General features: G+C 36.3%; 2 protein-coding genes across 4 annotated transcripts in view; both read right to left on the bottom strand.

Annotated features, from left to right (window-relative positions):
* Nucleotides 1-901: 901 nt before the first annotated feature.
* tfap2c (transcription factor AP-2 gamma (activating enhancer binding protein 2 gamma)) lies at nucleotides 902-14,307 on the bottom strand. Of its 3 annotated transcripts, none has more exons than XM_048198617.1 (7): nucleotides 14,159-14,307; nucleotides 9,770-10,228; nucleotides 9,635-9,686; nucleotides 6,743-6,965; nucleotides 4,231-4,349; nucleotides 2,419-2,560; nucleotides 902-2,247 (listed from the first exon to the last, which is right to left on the bottom strand). In XM_048198617.1, exons 1-7 carry the CDS (start codon nucleotides 14,186-14,188, stop codon nucleotides 1,953-1,955), a joined length of 1,320 nt encoding a protein of 439 aa, XP_048054574.1. In that variant the 5' UTR covers nucleotides 14,189-14,307; the 3' UTR covers nucleotides 902-1,952. The 3 variants fall into 3 exon arrangements, with proteins under 3 accessions (XP_048054574.1, XP_048054575.1, XP_048054573.1); XM_048198618.1 differs by having other exon boundaries at nucleotides 9,770-10,225; nucleotides 14,159-14,250; XM_048198616.1 differs by lacking the exon at nucleotides 14,159-14,307 and adding an exon at nucleotides 11,563-11,890.
* An 845-nt stretch (nucleotides 14,308-15,152) lies between these two features.
* Nucleotides 15,153-27,281, bottom strand: part of rtf2 (replication termination factor 2) — a 55,395-nt gene continuing 43,266 nt past the window's right edge. The window contains exons 6-9 of the mRNA XM_048198621.1: nucleotides 23,468-23,581; nucleotides 23,175-23,226; nucleotides 18,986-19,060; nucleotides 15,153-15,806 (exon numbers count right to left, since the gene is read on the bottom strand). Coding sequence (XP_048054578.1) covers nucleotides 15,607-15,806; nucleotides 18,986-19,060; nucleotides 23,175-23,226; nucleotides 23,468-23,581 — 441 coding nt within the window. The 3' untranslated portion in view covers nucleotides 15,153-15,606. The remainder of the gene's footprint in view (nucleotides 15,807-18,985; nucleotides 19,061-23,174; nucleotides 23,227-23,467; nucleotides 23,582-27,281) is intronic.

The raw sequence follows: 27,281 nt of genomic DNA, 5'->3' as shown, positions 1-27,281 counted from the left end.
TGGTGTGTCTCAACTTACAGCCTTGTGCAGGAAAAGAATCCGAGTAAGTACAGGCGGTTACAGTCAACTGTTGGTACGAAGCAAAGCCACACATCTGGTCCGACAGGTTCTGAGGGAGAAGCTCACACTTGCTCTACTGTCAGTTCAGTTGCATGAGTCAGTCACTCAACAGAGACAAACACGCACACTTGCTCACACACACCTGCGATTACACTGCATACAAAAAAAATGGACTTGGAAGCGTTTGCTGTGAGAACGAGTTAAGATAGGGGATGCTTTTGATAAGGAGATGAGATAGTTGCATCTGCATATCAGCCGATCTGAATCTAAACAAAGTGAGATACACATGCTATCTATGCAAACAAAAGGCTAAAGATGTGAATAAAATGTTGATTGATTTTGCAACCGACCACAGGGTGCATTAATAATAAAGTAGTGGGTCAGTATTCTCTCGTGGCTTTGTTTATCTCTTCTCAACAGTCCCGTCGCTTCATTTGAAATCGCATTGAGAGTTTCACAGCTGAGGATTTAAATATGAAAAGAGCGCTGCGGAAACTTTACACACATTACTGTTGTCCTGTCACGCCAATTTGCGAGATAAGCATGGTTACGAAAAGAGGGGAACTGTCTGTTTCGAGCAAACAGTGATCCAGGTAAGACAGGTGCTTCAAATAGCGTGAACGTCCAGTCATTCGGTTGACCTGCTTTATTTACACCGACTGATATTTGATGTAATGACGACCACTACTGATTCTGTGAGCATTGCTGACATTTATTTTAAAAAGGAATCTTTATACACATGAATTGTCTATGTTCAGCACGCCTCACTGGAAGGGCACACGCGTGTAGTGAAGTGTACAGCTCATTCGACGTCATTAATGGGGAGCCTTGGTCAACGCAATTCAAGAGTGTTGAGTTTTTATTCCTACAGCTTTAAACCAATATTACACATATCTATAAAGAATATCCATCCCAGAGCCTAACCACTATATGATTAAAAAAAAAAAAAAAAAAACCCATTATAAAAGCTTAACACATCTTTTTAAAAAGTGGAACCAAACACCATAATTGTACCAATATTTACAAATCCCATTAAATTACAACATAAATTAGAAAATATTTACATTTGGGGAAAGACAAATGGAACATTTAACTTCTAGTCTGACGTAAAGGCATCAAAAAGATGAACAATAAGGATGTACGCTCATACAAAACTGAACATGCACGCACACACACACACACACAACCGTATGATATTTGATCATTTTAACTTAATCAAAACTCCAACAAGGGCTTTTTAATTGTTCTCGGTTGTTCAAAAAGTGGAGATTCAAGCCAAATACGTCTCGAGCGTTTCTCGTGTGATAATTAAAAATATATAGGGTCGTTTATGTATATCCATGCACACAAAACAGTCGCTCATGCCAACAACACTCCCACAAACAGAAGAACAATAACACTGCGTCCAATGAAGTCAAGCATAGAACTAGTTATAATGTCTCAAACATAATCACATCATTGGTAAGGAGGTCAGCACCAAGGAGGAGGACACAGAGAAGCAAAACTTCCTCCTCCCAGATTGGTAGCGAAAGAAAACATTGTTAAAATCCACATTAACTCTTGAAATGGTGTCTTTGGGAAACTCAACAACTTCCTCTTTGCAGTTCCCCTCTGAGAGACAACTTCCTGATGACCGCCTGAATCGTGGGGATCGGCCGATACACAGCTAAGCATTGAAATGTGTTTGTGTCTTTGTAGAGGAGAAAGTGCTGGAAGACCAAGACTTGGACCAAGAGGGCTTAAGCTTAACCTTGATGTCGAAAAACGGAAATAGAATCGACAACTACACAGACAACGATGAGTCAGATCTGGTAAAAATGTGATTCCGCTACAAAAAAACGGGTTATTGCGTTCAAACGGTCCAATCCAGTTCAACCGCAACTCAACAAGTCTCACTTTCTGTGCTTGTCCATCTTGTCTACCTTGCCGTTTCCGTCGGAGGAGGCCTGCGAGGAGTCTCCGGTCGAACTCATGTACATTTTGTCCACCTGCTTGAGCGCCTCGTTGAGGTAGTTTTGCAGCGAGGTCATGGCCGCACAGATGGCCGGAGAGCCGAAGCCATGGGTGATGAGGCTGAAGTGAGTCAGGCAGCTTTGAATCCCTGGCTCGAGAATGGGAGCTGGCCTAGAGTTTCCCAGAGGAGATCGGTCCTGAGTCAGCAAGTCGGTGAACTCCTTACAGATTTGCCTGAAAGATTAGATGACCAGTTAAAGCATTAAACAATAAGGCAGACTCGATAAAGGCACTCGATTAGGCGGAGCTCGTCCTTAATGGCTCCATCAAAATGGGCTCGGCCACCCTAATCTTAATGCTTCAAGAGTTGGGATTTATGGGAGGAACAAACGGATGGTTACTCACTTGGCTGCCAAGAGCATGGTTTTGCGAGAGTTGACCTCATTGCGTTCCACGTGCGGTCGGCCAAGGTATTCGGCGATGGCCTTCGCGGGAAACTCTGTCTCACAGACATACCCAAAATCTCTCGCCAGGTGAACGGCCTCGCCTGCAGACAGGATCAGATGAGAATCAGGTGACTCACGTAGCGTGCAACTGAACCACAAAGATGACTCACAGTCGGATCCGTCGGCTTGGATCTGACTCAAAATGGCATCACAGAAAGAATCGTTTGCTCTCTGAGCTATTCAGATGAATAGACTCTCTCTTGTGGATAGCGGTGGTCACACTGTATGTCTTTAATGAGCCTTTGTTGCTGAAGGCGTCTAATGGTCCCCTAGACCCAACAGGCTCTTATTGATAGACTAGCACATTATTCACAGTCGTCGTCTTTAAGGTCAGTCTCTCCTCTTGGCTAGCGAACATGTGATAACAAGCCCTAATTCAGCTTTGAAGGTCTGTAAATAACTACGCCTTCTAGTCATGTTCCTGCTTCAGACCCATGCTCCCATTAGTGGTGAGAATGGTGACATTAAAAGAGTATTCTGCATGGCTCCTGGTGCTAGTTAACTCGTGATCTTTGCGCTAATGTCTCCGTGACTCAACGGTTAGCTATACTCATGCGAAAGGTAAAAATGGAGATGAAATGTCAAGAAATTACAGATCGCTTACATGCACACTTGAGACTACGCTGCCAATACACGAGTGCTACTAACATGTGATCGTGAAGTCTTCTGGCTTTACTAGCTTGTTCACACTTTAGATTAGGGTCCAATTCTCACCATTAACTAACTATTATTAACTATGACTTTTGCCTCAATAAACTCCCAATTACTGCTTATTAATAGTTAGTAATGTTGTTACGTTTAGGTATTGGGAAGGATTAAGGGGTGTAGAATATGGTCATGCAGAATAAGGCATTAATATGTGCTTTACACGTACTAATAAACAGCCAATATCCTAGTAATATGCATGCTAGCAAGCAACTTAGTTAGAACTGGACCCTAAACTAAAGTGTTACCATTAGCTCTATGGAAGTTTCAGTGGAATTATGAATTGGTAACAGGTTAGCTACAATTGAACTTCAAGACATCAATTCAGAGCATTTCTACAATGTAAAAAGCGCTATATAAATAAAGGTAACTTGACTTGACTTAGCGTGTTGTTGTGGGTCATTTAAACCAATTTAAATGGATTTATCGCAACTTGAGTCAGAAATACACTACACAACTTTACGGATCTGAGCAGATTTTTCAAACATCATACATTTGCCAACATTGTAAATAGTTACAGAGAACAACTGGGCATCATACACTAAATGACTGATGATCACCAGACTTTCACGTTGTTCCGAACACAATAAACTCACTCAGAAATATGAGCCTTGTTTCTAGGAGACGCGTGACAAATGAAAACAATGTGTGTTCTAAAATTGGCTCAAAATATCAAAAATCCTCCGACTAGATTGAATAAAAGTCTGAAGCTAATATATCATAGTCTGTGCCCTTTATACACTTTATGATTTTCTGCGAAATCTGTCAATTTGAACTGCCCAAAATCTGGCTCTGACTTTTCTGACTCCTCCAGACTGCAAATCAGAGCAAAAATCATATAGCGTTTTTACATTCACTTTTCCATTAGAACTTCATGGCATCCTCCAAAGATTTGTTTAAACTGAAATATGCTCATGTTCTTAGCATTCGTGCCAAAACTCTGCCACGTGGCTGGTTTTACAGTAACAGTAGAGGAAAACTGACTGACATACAGTCAGGTGCTTACCTTCCACCAGGGCGGTTAATAAGGTGACGTTAGCAGCCTTTCTGCGACCCGCTGGCAAGTTCAGCCCAATTTTATCCAGTTTCTCCCTCAGGGATCGGCCGCCGTTCTTTGACTTTGCCCTTTGTAATAAAATTAGGAAAAATTAGCACATTGAAATTTGTGAATTTCATTAGTGACCTTTTGCTAATCCTGCCAATCCTACACTATAAAAATGCTGGGTTAAAAACGACTCAAGTTGGGTTGAAAATGGACAAACCCAGAGATTGAGTCGTTTTAACCCAGTGGTTGGGTTAAATGTTTGCCCAACGTGCTGGGTAGTTTAAAAATTACTCTATGGCTGGCCTAAAATGAACCCAAAATAGGTTGGAAATTAAAAATCAGACACATAATTACTAGAGGCAACAATAATAATCAAAAGGAGAACATTTATTAATAAACAATATTAAATGCTCCAACATACTTTGGGTTCATTTTAAGCAAACAATACAGTAATTTTTAAACAATAGTTGAGTTAAATAAAACTACCCAGCAGATTGGGCAAACATTTAACCCAACTACTGGGTTAAAACAACCCGATCGCTGGGTTTGTCCATTTCCAACCCAACTTGGGTTGTTTTTAACCCAGCGTTTTTAGAGTATATGTTAAAAACTGTAACCATCTGTCATATTATCAGACAAGCTTTTGTACATGTTTGCTAAGAAACCCAAATGATTACATTATTATTATTATTGTTATATTATCGCTGAGCTCTTTATTATACACTGCCCGACCAAAAAAAAAAAAATCCCAACCTCTTGATGGAAATAACATCACAATATTTATTTCCATCAAGACGTGCATCAATTTTTGGATATGGTATTGACAATGCAAAAGGTGAGCACTCTGAAAAGTCTATTCCAGCACATCCCAAAGACTTTCAATGAATTTAAGGTCTGGACTATATACTGTAAACCACATTATTGCAACTCTATAAGGCATGAAGATCTTAATATATAACATGAATTCCTGTAAATCGGCTCTGCAATTTTGAAAAGCGCTATATAAATAAATTTGACTTGACTTGATAAGCACGGCATTTTTTCACTTTTCCAAACATGCAAGCATTTAGCAATTTCCACTTTTATTTTAACGACGTGTTCTGTAAAGCATGTCTGAGCGAGCAGCGCACTAACCAAGAGGGCAGGACTTAGCGAAAGCTTCATTATTGCAGGTGAAACACATGGATTTTATTTGTTTTGTTTGTGTTATACAACTAAGAGGCCAATATGGAAAGAGGGTTTTGGACGCAGATTCACAGGAATAAACAGGCTCATGAAATAAAATGATGTCACAGCTCAAGTGTTTAAAACGCAGTGCAACAAAAACACATACAAGCGCAGACAAAAAACCCACTCGCTGTGTTTCGGCCTCTGTGATATGCATGACTAGAGCTGTGGCCTGGCATCACCCGTCACTTGTGGGGTAAAGGATTGTTAGCAGGAGGCATGAGTAAGTGCCCCCTTTTTCCGTCCGACACCTCCCCCTCCTAACGCTTGTGCTATATGACCTACTTAACGGATATCAGTGTGTTTGCGTCAGACACATGGGAACAGAAAAATATTCCCAGGAATAAAGACGCAATGATATTAGTTTGTGTCTGTTCAGCAGCATCTCATCGATACGCAATGGTACCAAACATGAACCTGCATGGTTGGATAAACATACTCACCTAATCTAACTTTTTATTCACCATGATTTCCAAATGCACATGGGGGAATCTCATTAAAAAGGTCACATTTCTCCCCAAAATCAAGAAACAAACATAAGAAATTACATTTTGCAGACAGAAAATGAAAATGCATATTTGTTGCTGGTAACACTTTAGTATGAGGAACAATTCTCACTTTTAACGAGTTGCTTATTAGCTTGCATATTGGCTGTTTATTAGTACTTATAAAGCACATATTAATGCCTTATTCTGCATGACCATATTCTATGTCCCTAAATCCCACCCAGTATCTAAACAACTACCTTACTAACTATTAATAAGCAGTAAATAAAGAGTTTATTGGGGCAAAAGTTGTAGTTAATAATGAATATTTGTTCAAGTGTTACCTTGTTGTTTGTAACAATTTTTTTTTAATTCTTATTAGATTCTTTTTACTTTAGTCATCTTTCACTGAATTACAGTAAATGATTGTACTGAAATCAGCAGAGATAAAAAAAAAGTACATCTAATACTACCATAATATATAAATATTTTATGGTTTTATTTCACATCGTCATCATTATTTTGCATTATGATAATGAAAATTTGTGGTGAAAATGTATGTAATATACTTTATAAATGTACTTCATTTGCTTTTGATTTTTGGCTGAAATATGACCTGGACAAGTTCTTGACGGGTTTCATAAGATTCACCCACCAACCTTTTTTTTTATTTGCTCCAGTCTTACAGAAGAATATATAAATAGTATTTATATAGTCATATCAACACATTTTCAAATATGAATGTATATGAATGTGCTCACCTGCGTAATACCCCTCCGAGCAGGGATGCGTTTAGACACTCCGGTGGGGACAAGCGTCTCTGAACTTCGGCCACAGTTACTTTGTACTTGGAAGTGGAGCTGAGAAGAGAGAGACGACCAGGTACTGAGCAGAAGACCTCGGTGGGATTCGACACCATTCCCAGCAGGGGCTCCTTCTGAAAGGGAATTCCAAACGCATTTCCCTTTGGCAGGGACACTGGACCTGGAGAAGAGAAACATATCGGTGCGGTCAACCAAACAGCTTCATAAACAGGAGCTGATTAGGTTATATGGTAAAAGTTTCTGTGTTTAACACTTTGAAATAAGGTCCTATTAGTTATTGCTAGCTAACAATGAGCAATACATTTGTTCCAGTATTTGTTATTGTTAGATAATTAAAATACAACTGTTCATTGTTAGTTCATGTTAGCTCAGGTTCATTCATAACAATAACAATAAGAAGAAGAAGTTGTTTTTCACTGTCAGTTCATGTTAACTAATGTAGCTAACTAATGTTAACATATAAAAGTGTTTCCAAAATTCCTTAGGATATATAAAAACATGCTATAAAATAATTGTGGATAACAGGCCAGTTTATTTGATCCTGGGAAAATGTAGTTAAATATCTGATTTTGACTGCAGACTGATCAAAGTTTTTTGGATAAAACACAAGGTTTAGCTTCACCAAGATATTTGATCTGTATTTAGAGTTTCTTTAGAGTGAGAAAAAGAACAAATATTATCTATGTATGTATTTGCTTATGATGTGACAAAGTTTGCTATGAACCAGAACATGAGTCACCCATGCTATAATCAGGCCGACTAAAATATTGACATAGACATTAATTCAGCGAGGCACTCTGGTGACTCGAAAGAAAATCTAAATTACTGACTGACTAAAATGCACAGCAGAATCTGTCAATCAGCTCCTGACCTCAACACACAGCAGACGCTGCAAACCAACACACCTAATTATACTGCAAGAAATGCTCATGAAACCAGCCAACAATCTCAAAAATACAGCATTTTGGCTGAGGATCAATTTTGCATTCAACTGATCTTGCGATTGTGATCTATATGATGGGTGTTTTAACATTCTTCTCATTTTTTTCTATTTGACAGCTTTGCAGGAATCTCAAAAGTAAGAGCAGCAAAACTTCACATGCTTTAGGAATTAATCAGGGTTTCTCAATTGATAGGTTGCAAGATATATGCTTATTATAAAATTCAACTAACTATATGATCATGCATAGTTATCGTAGCAAAATAAATAAGTTTTAAAAGGAAGGATGGCAAAGGTCACGGGTCCAATTAAACTCTACGGTATTGTGATGCACATGCATTTGGAGAAGCTAGTCAAATTAGACGGACAACCTCAAAAGCCATGAACAAACTAGAAGACATGTTACTAAACAAACATTGTACTCTGTTGCAAATGTAGGCATTTTTGTTTTATTAAATTTTAGTACTAAACTGGGACGTGACATCCTGAAGGGACGCAAACCATTCAGCTCATCAACTAGTGATACCACAAAACCAACAGACGTTCAAAACTGTTTTTCAGTTTCGCTTATTTAAGAAGATTTCATGTCACAGCATATGACTGAACAAAATACCCATGCATGTTTAAAAGCAGCCACACCCCAACTACAGTTGATTCTTGTCTTCTCTCTGTGTGTGTGCGTGTGTGTGTGTGTAGTGGAGCAGAATTGCGTTCTGACAGTGTTCAGTGCCGTTTCAAAAGACTAAAAAGCAGGCCTAGGCCTCCTCTCTCTGAGCAAACACACCATTTTAAGGATTGCCCAACATCTACAACTTTGGCTAGTCTGCCATTTTGAGAGGAATCCTTTCTTTGGCTTTCCATTCATGCTGAACGAGTGGCAGAATGCCCCACGGATCAATGCCAGATTAGTTAAATGGAACACATGACCAAAAGGATTAGTGATATATGTATGAACCAGTACCACCTCGACTACACCTACACCTACACCTGGAGTCTGACTTTGTTTTACCACTTAAACGTCACCATGACTAGCAAAGGTGCCACATTTGAAAAAGTGATCTGAATAATAAGTGCCTTTAATGCAAATTCAAAATGACTCAGTGTGAAAGAATCAAGATCTTATTGTATTCAAATCATATTTCACAATATTATAGAGGGTTGAAAGTCGTAATTAGTGATAATTGGGACATATTAGGCATTTTGTAATGCAAATTCTTTATAATTATTATGTACGCAGCTTTAATGAGCTCATATTTATTTATTTTTTTAACTTTCATTTATCACACCACAGGAATATTTAATGCTAAAGGTGATTAAAAAGATTATACACTTTCCCTTACACATTCATATCAATTTGAACCTAAAATCTACAACTATATACTCTAAAAATGCTGGGTTAAAAACAACCCAAGTTGGGTTGAAAATGGACAAACCCAGCCGTTGGGTTAAATGTTTGCCCAACCTGCTGGGTAGTTTTATTTAACTCAACTATTGTTTAAAAATGACTATATGGCTGACTTAAAATGAACCCAAAATAGGTTGGAAATTAAAAATCAGACACATAATTACTAGAGGCAACAATAATAATCAAAAGGTGGACATTTATTAATAAGCAATTTAATAAATGTTTATTGTTTAATTATTATTCATTAAACATATTGTTCATTTCCAACATACTTTGGGATACAGTACAGTAATTTTTAAACAATAGTTGAGTTCAACAAAACTACCCGGCAGGTTGGGCAAACATTTAACCCAACCGCTGGATTAAAACAACCCAATTGCTGGTTTGTCCATTTTCAACCGAACTCGGGTTGTTTTTAACCCAGCATTTTTTTTAGAGTGTACGCAAAGATGAATTCATGTTAGAAAATAAAAATGCAACCAACCTTTTTTGATGACTGTATGATCAGGAATTACACTACTGTGATCACCTTCATGCTGCAAGACATGACCAGGAAATGCATCACTGTCTATCTCTTAATCCCAAATAAACAAGTATTAAATAAATCACATTAACTCACCTGAACGTCATCCAATCCGTGGCCTATATCGTGCAATCCGATGTTATCACCCATGGATTCAATTCCATGAATGTGCGGAGGCAGCAGATCCGGTCTCCTGAAGCCATCCCGGCGCATCCCGGACGAGCCCCCTTCGAGGCCCAGAATGGGGCTGCCGAGTCCGACGCGGCCGTGGGTCCCGAGGGCCTCTTGACCTTGCCGTCCAGGCCATGACTGTTGCTGATTAGAGGCTGCAGTTTGGTGTATCGAGTTGATATTAAACGGGTCGCCCAGGTGAGAGTACGGGTCGCTGGATTGGCCGTACGGTAGAGGCTGGTAAGGGGGAGGGAAGTACGGGGGTTGGAAGTCCGAGCTGGCTGTGTGCGAGAGGGACGGTGGCGGGCTGTAGAGGTGCTGGCTCACCGCTGGAATGTGAGGTAACCGAGAGTTCCCATTGCTGCTAACATCATGTCTTTCCTGCTAAAATAGAGAGTGCGCCACATTAAAACAAGCCCAAATACAGCATTTTAATGTGTGTCTAACACTAATGCATGAATATCTTTGGAGAAAAGCAATGCTTAGAGTACTTCACAAGGAAAGCCATTAATATCTAAGGTAGTAAAAAAATTTAAATGTATTTTTTAAGTCTAAATAGAAAAAAAAAAAATGCTTTATTTGGTTCTCTTGAACTTTATTATCATGCATGCATAAAGATTTTCATGCAAATTTAATGTTCTTTATTTATGTCTCACTCAAAGTTATATGTAACCTCAGAATAAATGCTTTCTTGAAACATTTAAAACGTGCACCTTTTAAAATGTAATTTTGTTCATTTAACCCAATGCATTCATAATTTTTGACTCGATCCAATTTAGATGTTATCGTATGCAACATTTACGCGGGTTACCTAACCAAACATGTTTACAGTGTCATTTGTTCTTTCTAATTCATATGAATTAAACATCAACAGACATGCTCCTCTTTTGAAACTCTCGAGTGCTTTCATGCCTCCTATTGTCTGGCAAAGTTGCTTGGATAGTTACTGTCACCAGAGACACATGAATGACAATGAGCGACGGGCCATTTCTAGACAGCTTAATGGAGACCACATGAATTACACTTGAGTGTTTTCACTCATATTCACATCGAAAAGCGATATTCGAAAACAAGCATGCGCGCGCTAGTGGAGAGTAAACAATTCACTTTTTATTCGGAATCACATTATAAGGATTCAGTCTAATTTGAATGAAAGTGCACGTGAAACGATTGCATGCGTTTCGAATTAAATTGCATGAACACATTTATTATTGTTGTTGTCATTGCTATTATTTTTTAGGCCTAAAGCCTTATTGTATTATTATTAGCTATAATTATTATTTGCCTAACTTGCAAAAATAAATATTATTATATAATTGTTTATTAATTTACAATGCATTTATAATTTACTAAATTAACACATTCAGTCAAATATTAAACGAACAATGCGTTCGTATATCTGCGCGAGGTCAGATTTAAAATATATTTTTGTTTGTAAAAAGCATTAAAAAAAAACAACAACAACAAAACAATAGTTTATGTTTTCTTTACCACAAGAATGCAACTTGCATAACTAACCAGCCATTACCAGTGTATCTAGTTAACTTTCCACCAGAACTTAATTTGCATGTTATTTGAAAATGTAAATAAAAAAAATAAATAAATAAATAAAAAAAAGGCTAATATGCATATTTTAATTTATAAACAGAAAATAAAATTCTCCAATAAAAGCTGCCCTGCACTCGAAAAGCGCGCTTCGGTTCGCTTCTTCCTCTTACCTCGCAGTCATCTTCATACTTCACGTTATCTGCTAATTTCCACAACATTTTGTCTTGGTGAATCTCAGATGTGTGGAGATGTGGAGATGATCGCTTGTGTTCTAGAATATAATCCAGAGAGTCCGGCGCGCGCTGCGCAGAAGTGAAGCATCAACTCAGAGTTGAAGGAGGAGGATGAATGAAGAGAAACTCATGCAGCTCGAGACAAACACTAATTGTGCGCAACGAATTCGAGGGTTCCGGTCCAAACAGACACGTTGAGCAGAAGCACTCGACTCCCTCTGACGGACAGAGGGCTCAGTCTCGACTCACTCACTCTCTTTGGACTCGCACTACTATATTTGGAGGAGCCAGAGGTGGGCGGTGACCTACTGTACCGGCGACGTCAGAGCGAAAACCCTGCTGCTGATTGGTCACTGTCAGAACGACGGACCAATCGCAGAACTGTCCGTCTGTGCAGAGGGCAAATTTATCCTGGTAGAAAAGTTGAGATGTTTTGCTGTTCAACTAAAACAAACTCTACAAACAAAGCATGTTAAATTACGCACACATTATAATTATTATTATTGAAATGAAATGCTATTTACCCCATTATAATAATTACACTATCACTAATAATATAACATATTATATTATATTATATTATATTATATTATATTATATTATATTAAATATTATGCATAGATAGATAGATAGATAGATAGATGCATGCTAGTTGGAGTTCTGCTGTCATTAAATAAAAAGTTGGACAAAATAAATAAATGTAATTTTTCCCACTCAGTTTGTACAGATTATGTACTTATAAAAACGAATGCATTAAATTAGATAATCTTAAATTAAACTGCATTAAATTAGATAATATATATATAAGGTTAATTAAATGTAATTGTAGGTCAGAGCGCCTGTGGCTATTTTTCGTCATCAGCTCGCGCTGGACTGTGAGAAATGAAGCGCGCGCGCGCGGGTTTGATCCCTGCTTCTGCTGCAGCGCGTGAGCGTCTGTAATCTGAATGATGTTACTGTCAGACACTTTCTCACATCACAAACTACTGTAACCCCCGAGGGAGAAACATCTACTTATTACCTGGAGAAATCGCAAGTAAAACTTCCACTCAAACCAATAATAAGATGCAGGAATGCCAAATGTCAAAAGACAATCATTATTTTTACACAGAGGCCTGAGAGTCTAGAGAGTGACAGAGCCTGGAGTGTTCAATTCTACATTTGTGCCGCTGGTGCAGAACGGAATCACTGCGAATCATTTCATAATTGACTGAGAAATCATTGTAATAATTGTAAGTAGGCCCAAGTTTTATTTCAGCTCAAAACTCATCCTCTGAAAAAAAAAAAGTTAACGAAATTAACATATAAGTAGAGTAAAAATGTAACATTTTACAGTCTCAAAAATTATATATATAAAAAATCGTATTAATTGAACGAATTAATTGGTCTAGTTACAAAAATAATTATAATACAAAATGTTGCACTTTTGAAATGAATTGATAACACAGGCCCACGCGCTGCATGGAGCAATGACTATAAAAAGCGCTATTAAATACAATAAAAAAATAAATATAATATACGTAATCATTTGTTTATTAACACATATAGTGCTAATATATAAAATAAGCAGGAAACCCGGGATGGCTGTAACACTTTAACCTCTATAGCGCGATGTTTCCCTCAAACTTATACAATTATCTGCTCCTGTAGTTGTGTGTAACATTAACATATAAATTATTTATTTCATTAAATTTAATTCACAATGATTTCATGCAACCCCTTATTAACTTCAAACGCATTTTATTTTAAGTGTTTTAATTAAGAAAAACATCCAAGAAATATCTTATTTTTACATAACACTTAGACTAATAATTAAAAATGTGTTTGCGTGTATGACAATAAAACAAAAGTGTAGCCGTCACAAAAACACTGCAATCATCCTCGTCTGTTCAGACATGATATTTCTGGCCTTTTAAAATAATTTAGATGAAAGTTGAGCAGATGTTATGAAATTAAAGAAGGAAATTTTTGTCATTTAACATTCGTTAACATGATCACAAATCAAATTATAATCAATGAGTAAAATCTATCTCTAATATTTAATTAGTAAATCCTTCATTTTCACACTTTCACACAGAAGCTCATTTCTAATTGGTTAAACTGTTGGGTGTTTAATTACCCGCTACTGTAAATTATGATAAATTGCATTGCATTGCATTGTGTTTTTTCTTCATCTCTGGATGAAGGCGTGCGCAACGAAATGATAAAATCCAATAAGAGTGATAAATGTTTAGATAATTAGACAGATTCAGGTATTAACTAAGTTTCACACCCGAAGATAAAAGCTTATGCAATTTTGCTATTATTATTATTAGTAGTAGTAGTAGTGTGAATAGCCTAATAATAGTTGTTAATATCTTTAGGCTATACGTTCTGCAAACGCAAGCAGAAGGTTCTGGCACCATTTATTATACACACAAATAAACAAAAAGAATAAAACAAATGCTAAATCTGTCGATTATTAAAAACGGCCCATATTTTCTCTTCTTGCATAAACAACCTATAACAATAAAGAATTGAATTGAAAGCTTACCCGCCAGTCCAGCCTCTCCAGCAGCGACATCTGCTTTACTAGCCGTTCAGCCCCGCTGTGAAGCAGCGAATGTTCACATCACACGCGCTCGCGCCGTTCAGTACACCTGGATGCGCAGGGCAGGCAGAGCGCATGCGCGGACTCCTGAACACCTGAACTGGGCCGCAGCATTCCAAACGATGAGGATGATTAGTCATCACACAGTAATTAAAAAAATGAGGACAAGACCATTAAAAGAATTCTCACACAAGGATTTAAGGGAAAGATTGTACTAATTAAGATATTTTAGAGCCAATTATAACTATTGTAAGACTTTCCCATTCAAATCCGTGACTTTATGACTTTTATTTGAAGTTAAATTTCGAAATTACCTGATATTTCCATGTTTTCTATGACGGTGGGAACCTTCGTTATATTATAGGTGGGATTTAATTAGGCCTGTAAGACTTTATTTAAATAAACCTTTTTTTTTTTTTTTTTTTTTTTAAATAAGAAAATATTTAAATAAGCCTACAGCTTCCTTAAACATGTTCCACAAAATCCTGACGCGAGTAATTTATAAAGGACATTTTTTAAGCTTGACAGACATTCCAAGAAATGGTTCAAGCTTTCTCACGCACATTGGTGTAACACACACACACACACACACAATGATGCTGCACTCACGTGCTCTCGGAATTATCATATATACGAGTTTCCAAGGTAAAAATTGCACATGAACGCCCTCCTATTTTGAAACTTGAATGTGATGTCTGACGACTTCAGAAGTGGGAATTACCAAATTTCCGAGAGCACGCGAAGGCAGCAGTCTGGGTTTTATTTATGCACCTGTCAGAGGGACATAAACGATGGCATTATGGGAAACTGCAAACAGCTACAACTGATCTAACACGGATTCACTGGGGGAACGCGCTTTTCCGTAGTCATCTACTGCCATCTTGTGGTCAAAAGCAGAATTTGAGTGCAATCACTAAAGAACACAAAGAAATAGTGCTTTAGTTTTCCCAGATTGGACCTTTATTGTATCCACAAATAACGCATCTTTAAAAGTACAATGCATAACTACTGTAGCTAGAGGGTTATTTCAGTAACACTCAATGCTTCAGGAACACATTCATGATCCTGAGGATGGAAAACATACAGAGACATCTGCCTATAAACTTGTTTTACTGCAATACAGTTACTGAAGTTAAGAGGTTTAAAACAAGATATTGCTGCAAAGCACAATCTGTTCAAATAATGATAATGGCAAAGACATTTAACACTGGGTATACTAAATGAAAACTTAAGCATGCAACAAAATTAAGATGATAGAATAAAAAAAAAAAAAAATGCAATGTTACTGATGGTGAAAAAGAAATAGGTTAAATCAATGCATCAATCCATTAGATAGTATGGTGTCAACTGTCGCCTGACCACTAGAGAGCGAGCTTCACTAGGAAGAACACTCAAAAGTGGTAAGGCGTGTGTGTGACCCAGTTGGAGATCTGGTCTTTGGTGCGTTTGGCAGAGCTGTGGGAGGTGAAGAGCGACTTGTAGGTCTCAGATTTATCCTTCATTTCCTGGATTGATCTTTTGCTGCCGGCGACGGGACCCACGGGAGCCTTTACCGTCTTCGCACTCTCTCCGGATGTGGATGGTCCCGGAGCTGAGAGGGAAAAAAAACATCCATTAAGCATTCAGGATGTGATGTTACATGCAAACCGCTAATGTGGCGATTACCACTGACTCTTATAAATAATTCTGCATGACTGATCTCTCTTTATATGTTTTTATGACGACATAAACCACAAAGTCTGACAAAAGTGCCAATGTACATAGTCTTTTGTATGTTCTCTAAACCTACTGTACATACAGGTGCTGGTCATATAATTAGAATATCATCAAAAATTGATTTATTTCACTAATTCCATTCAAAAAGTGAAACTTGTATATTATATTCATTCATTACACACAGACTGATATATTTCAAATGTTTATTTCTTTTAATTTTGATGATTATAACTGACAACTAAGGAAAATCCCAAATTCAGTATCTCAGAAAATTAGAATATTACTTAAGACCAATACAAAGAAAGGATTTTTAGAAATCTTGGCCAACTGAAAAGTATGAACATGAAAAGTATGAGCATATACAGCACTCAATGCTTAGTTGGGGCTCCTTTTGCCTGAATTACTGCAGAAATGCGGCGTGGCATGGAGTCGATCAGTCTGTGGCACTGCTCAGGTGTTATGAGAGCCCAGCTTGCTCTGATAGTGGCCTTCAGCTCTTCTGCATTGTTGGGTCTGGCATATCGCACCTTCCTCATAGATTTTCTATGGGGTTAAGGTCAGGCGAGTTTGCTGGCCAATTAAGAACAGGGATACCATGGTCCTTAAACCAGGTACTGGTAGCTTTGGCACTGTGTGCAGGTGCCAAGTCCTGTTGGAAAATGAAATCTGCATCTCCATAAAGTTGGTCAGCAGCAGGAAGCATGAAGTGCTCTAAAACTTCCTGGAATACGGCTGCGTTGACCTTGGACCTCAGAAAACACAGTGGACCAACACCAGCAGATGACATGGCACCCCAAACCATCACTGACTGTGGAAACTTTACACTGGACCTCAAGCAACATGGATTGTGTGCCTCTCCTCTCTTCCTCCAGAGTCCGGGACCCTGATTTCCAAAGGAAATGCAAAGTTTCCTTTCATCAGAGAACATAACTTTGGACCACTCAGCAGTAGTCCAGTCCTTTTTGTCTTTAGCCCAGGCGAGACGCTGTTTGTTGTTCAAGAGTGGCTTGACACAAGGAATGCGACAGCTGAAACCCATGTCTTGCATACGTCTGTGCGTAGTGGTTCTTGAAGCACTGACTCCAGCTGCAGTCCACTCTTTGTGAATCTCCCCCACATTTTTGAATGGGTTTTGTTTCACAATCCTCTCCAGGGTGCAGTTATCCCTATTGCTTGTACACTTTTTTCTACCACATCTTTTCCTTCCCTTCGCCTCTCTATTAATGTGCTTGGACACAGAGCTCTGTGAACAGCCAGCCTCTTTTGCAATGACCTTTTGTGTCTTGACCTCCTTGTGCAAGGTGTCAATGGTCGTCTTTTGGACAACTGTCAAGTCAGCAGTCTTCCCCATGATTGTGTAGCCTACAGAACTAGACTGAGAGACCATTTAAAGGCCTTTGCAGGTGTTTTGAGTTAATTAGCTGATTAGAGTGTGGCACCAGGTGTCTTCAATATTGAACCTTTTCACAATATTCTAATTTTCTGAGATACTGAATTTGGGATTTTCCTTAGTTGTCAGTTATAATCATCAAAATTAAAAGAAATAAACATTTGAAATATATCAGTCTGTGTGTAATGAATTAATACAATATACAAGTTTCACTTTTTGAATGGAATTAGTGAAATAAATCAACTTTTTGATGATATTCTAATTATATGACCAGCACCTGTATATACAGGCTGCATAATATAACAATGCTGACAACTCTCTCTCTTTTTTTTTTTTTTGAGGACAAGACAATATAGAAGCCTGACTTGTCCCTCGATGACATCACCACTTAATTTGCATAGTGGGGGTAAATTCATTTGCTAGTAAATATCCCTTGTGGCCTGCGCAGATTCGCATGAGTACACCACAGTTTGAGAAAAGGATGGCCTGTCTGGTCTTCTTTCCATCTGGAAAGATGTTTTGTCTGGTTATTGATTATATTTTTCATGCAGATACTAGCATTAAGGGTCATAGAGGACCTATACTTTCATATTCATGTATATAATACACCAAATGTGTACTTAGATGCATATCAAGGTAACCCGTCAAATTAAAAGTTCGGTTTAGCTTAAAGAAATTGTGACAGAAATATATGTTGTACAGTAGAATTTAGCTATTACTCAATTTAATAATAATACTAACACTAATAATAATAATAATAATAATAAATTAAGGAATAATCACAATTTTTCTTCTATGTTTTAATTTTAGCAGTAAAGCTCTTTTGTGCAGCACTTTGTTTGACAAAAAAAGTTTGTTTAATGTCATATGATTAAAAGATAAATTTAAGTAATGTTTTATGCCTTCGTCTGATTGCCAGAAAAATTAAAATACACAATCAGAATTTCAAAATGTTGTTGTTTATATGAATTTAATTAATTATATATGCTTTTTGATTATTAAAATTTAATTAAACCATTAAAATCCACAAAACTTAAAACAGAAAGCACAAAATTTGGTAAAAATAAAACAGATTTTGAGAAAAATAGGGCCCTAAAAAAATTTAACATTTGTTAAACTTTAAATAAATTGTTGTTAAATTGTATGTTTCATGATTTCAATTAACTAGACATGCTTTTTGATTTTAATTTTGAATTAAATTTAATCATTAAAATGAAGTCGGAGTTGGAAAAAACGGAGGTGGGGAAAAAAACAAAGGAATTTTGGAAAAAATAAAATGGATTTCAAAAGGGCCCTAAACAATTTACCATCACAGGAATAAATTACATTTTACAATAAATTAACAGAAAACTGTCATAAAATTTCACAATATTACTAATTCAAAATACTATGTGAATCAGTATGCAATGACAAATGTTTCACATGACCTGACTATGTTGTGTAATGAATGTAGCTGCAGAATATTTCTATGAAATTTAAATTGCAACATATTTCCATGAGGAGATTGCTTCCTCCGAAATGATGACGAAATAAGTCACATCATGTGTTCTGCCCCTGAGAAACCATACATATACCATACACATACATTTACATATAGTTCAATTTAAAATGTAAATCTCGCCACAGACACATCTTATCGACAGCAGCCTGGCATGCTGGGATACCTGATTCACTGCTGCAGTCTCCATTCAGTGATGTAGATTTAGTCTCTGAGGTGTTTTTGGGTAAATCACAGCTTTCTGCCAATATAAGAGAAAAGAAAAAACTTTATACAATTTTTCAAAGTCATTCAAGTATGACCTTTTAGTTTTGCTTCAGTATGAACCAGGCTACAGTCATGTTTACATGTGAAAGTAGTTCATGGATAATCAATCACATGTTTACTTTACTTTAGCCTGATTCATACTGAAGCAAATCTAAAAGGGTGGGTAGAATAAAATTCAGTTAATATTTGACATTTCTCCAGCACTGATAACTCCTGTCAGTTACTTCTATGCAAAGTTTAACCTTTATTCAAGCCTCACATACTTGCTAATACATGTTATGGGATCAACAGAAGTTAAAATCTCTCCAAAGCATCTGTGACATACGGTCAATAACCACAGACTTCATTTTGACCCGTCCCTCAGTTTATTAGAAATGCACTTCCATTAGTGGTTCATGGGCCTTTTTTATTTTAAAAATATGAAGTACTTATGTTGTTAAAGCAATGATGAAGTTATGTTATGTTGTGGGTATTGTACAAAAGTTACTGAGTTCACAGTCAATATTATCAAGCAATTTTCTCACAGTAATTCTGTTTTCATACATGAAATTCTTAGGTTTTGTGGATATACTTTAGAAACCATGTGCTTAACCCTTCGCCTTGCCACTTAGACTTCCATTGTAAGTGCGTTTGTGGTCGTTTGCACAATTGTAAATTATTTTCTTTGGAAATCAACAGCATGTCACAAATGTTGCCCAAGCTGTATTAAAATCCCTTCTTCGAAATTCAGTATGACTGACACAAAAGCAGAATTTCATCATAAGCTTAATTTCATCCAGTTATGCATTTGTGAAGTGGTTATCTTGAGTTTTAACTTGCTGAGTTAAAGTCTAACTCTCTTCAATATAACAAGGATGGATTTGTTTTAAAATCAATGTGAAAACGCTCATCTGGTCATAAACGTCTACTGTGTCATACACTACCATTCAAATGTTTGGGGTCAGTAAGATTTTTGAAAGAAGTCTCTTCTGCTCACAACAAAGGCTGCATTTCTGTAATGTTTACTATTTGATTATAGATAGTAAAACGTAATTTATTCCTGTGATCAAAGCTGAATTTTCAGCATCATTACTCCAGTCTTCAGTGTCACATGATCCTTTAGAAATCATTCTAATATGATGATTTGCTGCATTTCTGATTATCAATATTGAAATAAAATTTGAAATAAAAATCTTTTGTAACATTATAAAATGTCAGTATCACTTTCAAACAATTTAATGCATTCTTTTTGAATATAAAAAAAAAAAAAATACTACTTTCAAAAGAAGGGGGAAACAAAAAAACTGAACTACTGACCACAAACAGAACAGTACAATGTACGTGTTAACAAGAAACTAGCGCAGTGTTAATTTTGTAAGCAAATTTTGATGCCATTTAGTTTCAGTCATATTTTAGTAATCTGAATTGTTTTAGTTTTAGATATCATAAGATTTTAGTCAACTAAATCTACAGTATATTTAGTAGACTAAATTCAAATGGGTTTAGTTAAATTGTAATGCATTAAGAATTTCTCTAAAATTTCCAAAACCATTACATATACTCTTGGAGTATAAAACATCTATTAAACTGTTAATATGAGTATTAAAGTCTGAACATGCAATACAGGCAAAACCACGTCTCCTAAAGAAGAATATGAAGACTTCGGATGCAAAAGCCTCTAAGTGCCGTCTGAAATTTTCTTCTAAAATAAGCATTTTTATCAAGCTTGTATGTTTATGTTCAGTTATTTCACTTTAATGGCAATGAAAAGGACCTATTAATTGCCATTAAAGTGGAATTACTGAACCTAAATATACAAGCTTGATAAAAATGCTAATTTTAGAAGAAAATTTCAGATGGCACTTAAGAGGCTTTTGCATTTGAAGTCTTCATATGGTCTTCTTTTCAATGAATGATATATGCATTCTTTATAACAACTTGCATACATCATTCTTTATTTATTCAAGCAAACATATTGATTTGTATAAATCAAATATAATTAATCCTTATTAAAGCTATTAAAGAGCAGTGAACACTTTTCTCTTTGTCTTTTGTTGTTTGATTATGCTGGTTTATCATGCTGGGTACACACCACAAGATAATCAGGCTGATTTGGGGCCGATTTCTCCCCTTCCGACAATCTTAGGTAATGTCCCGATTATCTTGATGGTTCTACAGATTATCTTATCAGAATTTCCTGTGATGTGATGTGTGTTAAGACTGACTGAATCTGCTCAGAAAAACGTCGGAGGCGCCCGATCGTTGAACATATTGAAATATTTACTATCAGAAATCCTGATGTGTGGGGGTATTTGTCCATTCAGACATGAAAGAGAGCTAAATTCAGTACTCGTGCGCTGTCTGAGAGGTAGCTTTCTGTGTACTACACGGCTGCGCACAGAAAACCGTACCGAAAAGAGTTCTCTTTTGTGTTGTCACGCTTTTTCAGATCTGTCCATATGTCTGCTCCTCTTTTTCTCCCAGACGTTTACATTTTTGCACATTTTATGAGCCATGCAAGAAGTGTATACCAACTTATGTCGCACAGGGTAGATCAGCATGTTAAATCTACCACGCAGGTCAACATTCTGACTGGATCTCTTCCCAAACTGTCCCTCCCCAGGGTTCCTACACATTTTCAGTTTCAAAATTCCATACTTTTCCAGACTCAAATTTCCAAACCTCTCTGTAGATTTCTCAACCCTATTTAACATAAATGGTTCATTACACAACGTAATATCTGGTATATAGTACAATCATCTGTAAATATTTTCTCAGGAATGGTTTTCTTAAAGTGATAACATGCTTACATGATGAGAAGAAACCTAAAACACTTTACAACTTGGGCTGAAGCGATTATCAACAATGTCGACAATAAAAAAAAAAAAAAAATTAACGACGAATATTTTTCTAGTCAAATAGTCATTCATATGGCATATTTTTAGAGCCTGCAATAAGACAGTTTGACCAGTGGGGCACTGTAGCGCAACTGTAATGTAATAATCGATCTAAAATACAGATTAATCTGTGAAATAATAATAGATTATTTGAAAACGGTAATTAATAAATACAAACAGTTTTCATGTAATGAATGTGTGTGCCTTGAATTCATTCAGTCGTGTTTGACAATCACTAAACGTTTGCCATGAAATCATTCTGCTTGCATGATAAATGTATTTTTAGAAATTTGTTTTTTAGAAAAATTTCAGAAAACTGAATAGGAGAAATAGTCTGTACTCTTGTTTTCTTTTTTCCATACTTTTACAGACCTGGAAAATCTTAAAATCAAATTCCATGCTTTTCCAAACTGCGTAGGAGCCCTGCCTCACTAACACTTTAGTCTCGTCTTTATTCATTGACGAAAATGTCAATAGATTTTCGTCATAGTGTTTGTCATTCAAAACTGGTTTTATTTAGCTATTGTCTCGTTTTCGCCTGTGAAAAAAATGACTAGTGTGATAGAATTCCTTACTGAGCTTGTCTGAGTTACTTTCAATCTTTCTTTCACTACAGCTGTCTTGATGATGTAATGCCGGTAAAGCCGGTAAACCCAGTACAACTTGCACACAATATGCACAACAGAAAGGGTCTGTTTATTTAGAGAGAAATCCACCCACTGGAATCATGTCTTTAATGCATGACTAAACATTCTTAGTTCAAACAACAAAACTGAGACTTTAGGCAGAACTAAAGTGGATTTTGTAAGTTTTGTGTGAGGAACAGATGAAAACAAGTCGTTATCCACTGAAAATTCATGTATATGTTAAAATATGTGTTTTTAAAATTGCATTGCTCAATATATTACATCACAGACAATTTGCAGAATCTAATCGAATCTTGCATGTGACGTTGCAAAGAACGAAAGCGGTTTGATCTCTCTGGTGGAACACTGTTGATTTTCAATGAACTGAAGAAAGAAATTAATACGGGCATGGAATGAGAAACGGGTGAGTAAATGATACCAAATTTTCATTTCTGAGTGAGCTATTCCTTTAATTTAACTAAGGATGAATGACGTCACTGATGCACTGATTTGAACAAGAAATTCTGATCAGAAAGTCAGAACTTTAATGCGATTTATAATGCAAACCGTATATATGTTACTGTACCTGCTGAATCCTGCGTCTTGGAGACTTTAGTATCTTTGCTCTTCTTTGATTTCTGCAAAGGAAGAAAAAATAAAAGAATAGTTCATAACACAATAAAACTGCTATTAAAGACGATGACATAAAGGAAGTGAATATTCATGCTCATTCAGTCTGTGCAGTGTTTTCGTTTCCTCTTCTCTCACTGAATTAGATAACAGATATGGATTTGCATTAATGGTGGTTTTTAATTGCATCTCCCATCAAACACATCCCAAACACCCCTGTAATTCTACACCAGCAAGGCATCAGTTTACTTTTGCAGTTTTAGCCTTTGATCGGCGCTCCTCCATGGCCTTCTGTAGCTTCTCCACTTCTTCTTTTGTCCCATTCAGCACCACAAGGTCGTCTTCTTGGAAAGGATCTCCACACTATAAAAAGCAACATGAAAATGAGAATGAAAGAAAAATTTAATTACTGTTAAATGACACAAAAAAACAGTATACAGAATTAAATAAATAAATAAAATTGCATGATTAACTTTAATCAGTTTTAATCAACCACCGACAACACTGTGTTCTCTAATTCAGCTAAAGTGCTTGCATTTAAAGGTTTGACTTGTAATTAGCAAACTGGAATAGGAATATTGTACAAATCATGACATAATTGTTGACTTTTGAGGAGTGAGCAATCTTTACCACTGGGCTCAAACTTTGCTGAAATGCTGCATGAGACTAAATGAGGCGCATGATTCATTCAAAACTATTTAAACATGGAAATATATTCATGACAATCTCTTGGAAAGAAGACAAATCGATGGCTTTAAAAGGGCTTTGCACTGCATTTCAAAACAGTAGAAATTATAGAGCAATTAAACCTGGCTTAAGATCTAAGCAATAGATAATACAGCATTACAGGAAGGAAATTTAATCTTTGGGTGTTTTCACACTAGTTTTCACAAGTTTTAAAACTAACTATATGTGAAAACACCCTATATGTCTTCTTCACAAAAGCACACAAATATTGATAACTACTGTAAAACAACCCTCTCCTGAAAGTGATATGATACTGTACTTTAGTGAAAATATACACAACTAGTCAATCTTTTGGACACATCTACTCAGACTTAATTATTTTCCACACTATTAAAGTCATCAAAATATTATATAACAGAAGTATAGGAATTATGAAGTCACCAAAATGTAATAATAAATCATGAATAGGGTTAGGTATCACTTGAATTTTAACAATTTCGATTCCGATTCTGCTTATCGATTCCTAATTTCGATTGCAATAAGGTTAAAAAAAAAAAAACATTATTGCAAAACATTTCATTGTAGCTGAATACCATGCACAAAAAAATCAACAGGCTAAAGAACACGTACACAATGAACTTTTGCTTATGGTTTTAAAATACCATAGCAAAAACAACTACCCTAACTTAAAGCATTATTAAAGACAACTAAACACTTAGTAATTAAAAAAGAACAAATAAACAAATTAGCAATCGCACAAACACAACTAAAAAAAAGATATGATTGAAATAAAGTGTTTTAAAATGTTCAGGTATTCAGGTACAGAAACTAATCAAATGTAAAAGAACACTGCACTTTATAAATAAAATATACATTACAAATATAGTTACAAAAGTTATTAAGTCAAGAACAGAAACTGAATTTTCTCTTTGTCTTTTGCTGTTTGATTAACGTTTTTATAGAGACGGCAGCAGGAATATTAGGCTGCTGTCACTTTAAAGGTTTAGTTCACCCAAAAATGAAAATTCTGTCATTAATTACTCACCATCATGTCATTCCACACCCATAAGACATTTTTGATGAAATCCGAGAGGTATCTGACTCTTCCATAGACAGCAATTTAACCACCACTTTCAAGGTCCAGAATGTAATATTTCAGTTTCAGTACATGGCAAATTTTCTAGAGGAAAAAAATCTCTCAACTAATGCCATAACCTACACATGAGAGTCAGCTGGTACTACTATAATAATATTGAAGGTTAAATTAACTTATTTATATACAAACACTTAAATTACACTCAATGATGTTTTTATTATAAATAAAGTTTAGAATTACATAATCAAATTTCTACTCCAATTCGTTTTTTTTATATATATAAATATTTAAATTGTAGCTGTCATAACTGATTCATGCAAACATGCATTAAATATTGAAGAACATTAAACATTATAATGAATATGTAACCGTGCATAGCTATATTTATCAGAATGTTGCTATCTAGAGTTCACTTTTCTAGCTGACTAATGAGTTTATGGTCACTGAATATGTTTTTCTGAGGTAAATGTGACATTGTTTACAAGCGAGGTACACGAGACATGATACGGATTTCAGTAAGATGTACTGTATCTTTATGTTTTTATGTCAATGTTTATGTTTATTTCGCGCTGTAACTGGTATTAAAGCGGAGGAGAGGATGATCACATGCTTCTCTTTAACTGAGGCGCTAAAGCGATCTGTCACGCCACATTAAACAGTGCCAAAACGGTATTTATTTTTTGAATCTTGTAAACAAGTAAGTGCTGAACTATGTTCATTGCGTCAAAGGTGTAGGAGACTGACAGGGTAGAGAAGAAATTGTTGAATAAAGTTATTTTTATTTTGTTTTTGCACTCAAAAAGTATTCTCGTCTCTTCATAACATTGAGGTTGAACCACTGTAGTCACATGACTGTTTTAACACTGTCTTTAATACCTTTCTGGACGTTGAATGACGTTATTGGATTTCATCAAAAATATCTTAATTTGTGTTCGGAAGATGAAGATCTTACGGGTTTGGAACGACATGAGGGTGACAGAAATTTCATTTTTGGGTGAACTAACCCTTTAAAGTCATATTAAAATGCACACATGGGAATGGATAAGAGGAATCAAAATTTTCACTTTATAATAAGTATCTGATTTTGACCTTAAAGGGATAGTTCACCCAAAAAACGAAAATCCTATCATCATTTACTCACCCTCAAGTTGCATTGTTATGCTGAACACAAAGGAAGATATTTTGGATAAAGTTTGTAATCAGGCCGCTTTGGGGCACCATTGATTTCCATAGTAGGGAAAAAAAATACTATGGAAGTCAATGGCGCCCCAGAACTGTTCAGTTTCCCACATTCTTCAAAATATCTTCCTCTGTGTTCAACAAAACAAAGAAATTTAGACTGGTTTGGAACAACCTGAGGATGAGTAAAAGATAACAAGTCATCAAGTATGCGATACCAGAATTGGAATTGATTTTCGCAAAACCGGTCATAAAGCAAGAATGTCGTACAAAGCAGGTATAACAGCTTTGCCAGAAAAAAGGAAAAATTTTTGCACTGATGACAAAGTAACTGAAAGCCAACACACACACACACAATCATGAACGATGAAAGGCATTCAGCAGCAGCTATTGTCTTGCGCACAAAAGCACTAATCTCTCTCGCTGATCAGCAAGCACAGGCCATCAGCCCTTGGGCTCAAAACAGGTCATATCTTTTCAGTCTCTCTGTGCTCAGGTGGGAAAAAACAAGGAGGTAATGCATCTGGAATCATATTTATCTGGAAACGAGGTGCCTGACAAAGAGAACGGGAGGTGGAGAGAGCAAACAGAGATGAAAAGCATGAAGGTAAAAATGGAGAGAGAGAAAAACCTGCAACACATCTACTAAACAAATGATACTCAATAATCTGGGTGATGCTTTAAAAACAAATGGTGTGAGTTTCATGTTGATTTTTTTCTGGATCATACTGTATACAATTTTGACAGTGTGTTAACATTCAAAATGCAAATGATCAAAGAATTTTTGACGGAATTTTCATTTTATGCATGATTACAGCAACTATCCTTTAAGAATCGAACCAATTAGCATCTAATTCCCCAAAGCCATTCACTAAACAAGGGAAGCCTGAAACCACATAAAGTTGTATGGGGATAAACCAGTTCTGCTCAACACAACAGCTTACACAACTGGTTAATATCATGCTTCATGAAAATAATTCTTCTGAGACAAGAGTGTTAAAGAGCAAAAGAGGTGCAAATTACTGCTTGAGCTTGACCAACCATTTTTCACCTCCTTACGCCCCTCCTCTCCTCTCACGGGGAGTGTTACCGAGCAGCCAA

This window comes from Megalobrama amblycephala, linkage group LG8, assembly GCF_018812025.1.
Source record: "Megalobrama amblycephala isolate DHTTF-2021 linkage group LG8, ASM1881202v1, whole genome shotgun sequence".
Taxonomy (NCBI): Eukaryota; Metazoa; Chordata; class Actinopteri; order Cypriniformes; family Xenocyprididae; genus Megalobrama; species Megalobrama amblycephala.
This window is presented reverse-complemented; position numbering and strand designations above follow the sequence as displayed.

What these genes read in the sequence shown, in the direction of transcription:
- tfap2c (XM_048198616.1), bottom strand. Translation starts at nt 11,610, where the DNA reads ATGTTGTGGAAATTAGCAGATAACGTGAAGTATGAAGATGACTGCGAG. An exon ending in AGTATGAAGATGACTGCGAG is followed by an intron (nt 10,229 to 11,562) that starts GTAAGAGGAAGA and finishes TCTCTATTTTAG; the next exon opens with CAGGAAAGACATGATGTTAG. An exon ending in ACGGATTGGATGACGTTCAG is followed by an intron (nt 9,687 to 9,769) that starts GTGAGTTAATGT and finishes CATGTCTTGCAG; the next exon opens with CATGAAGGTGATCACAGTAG.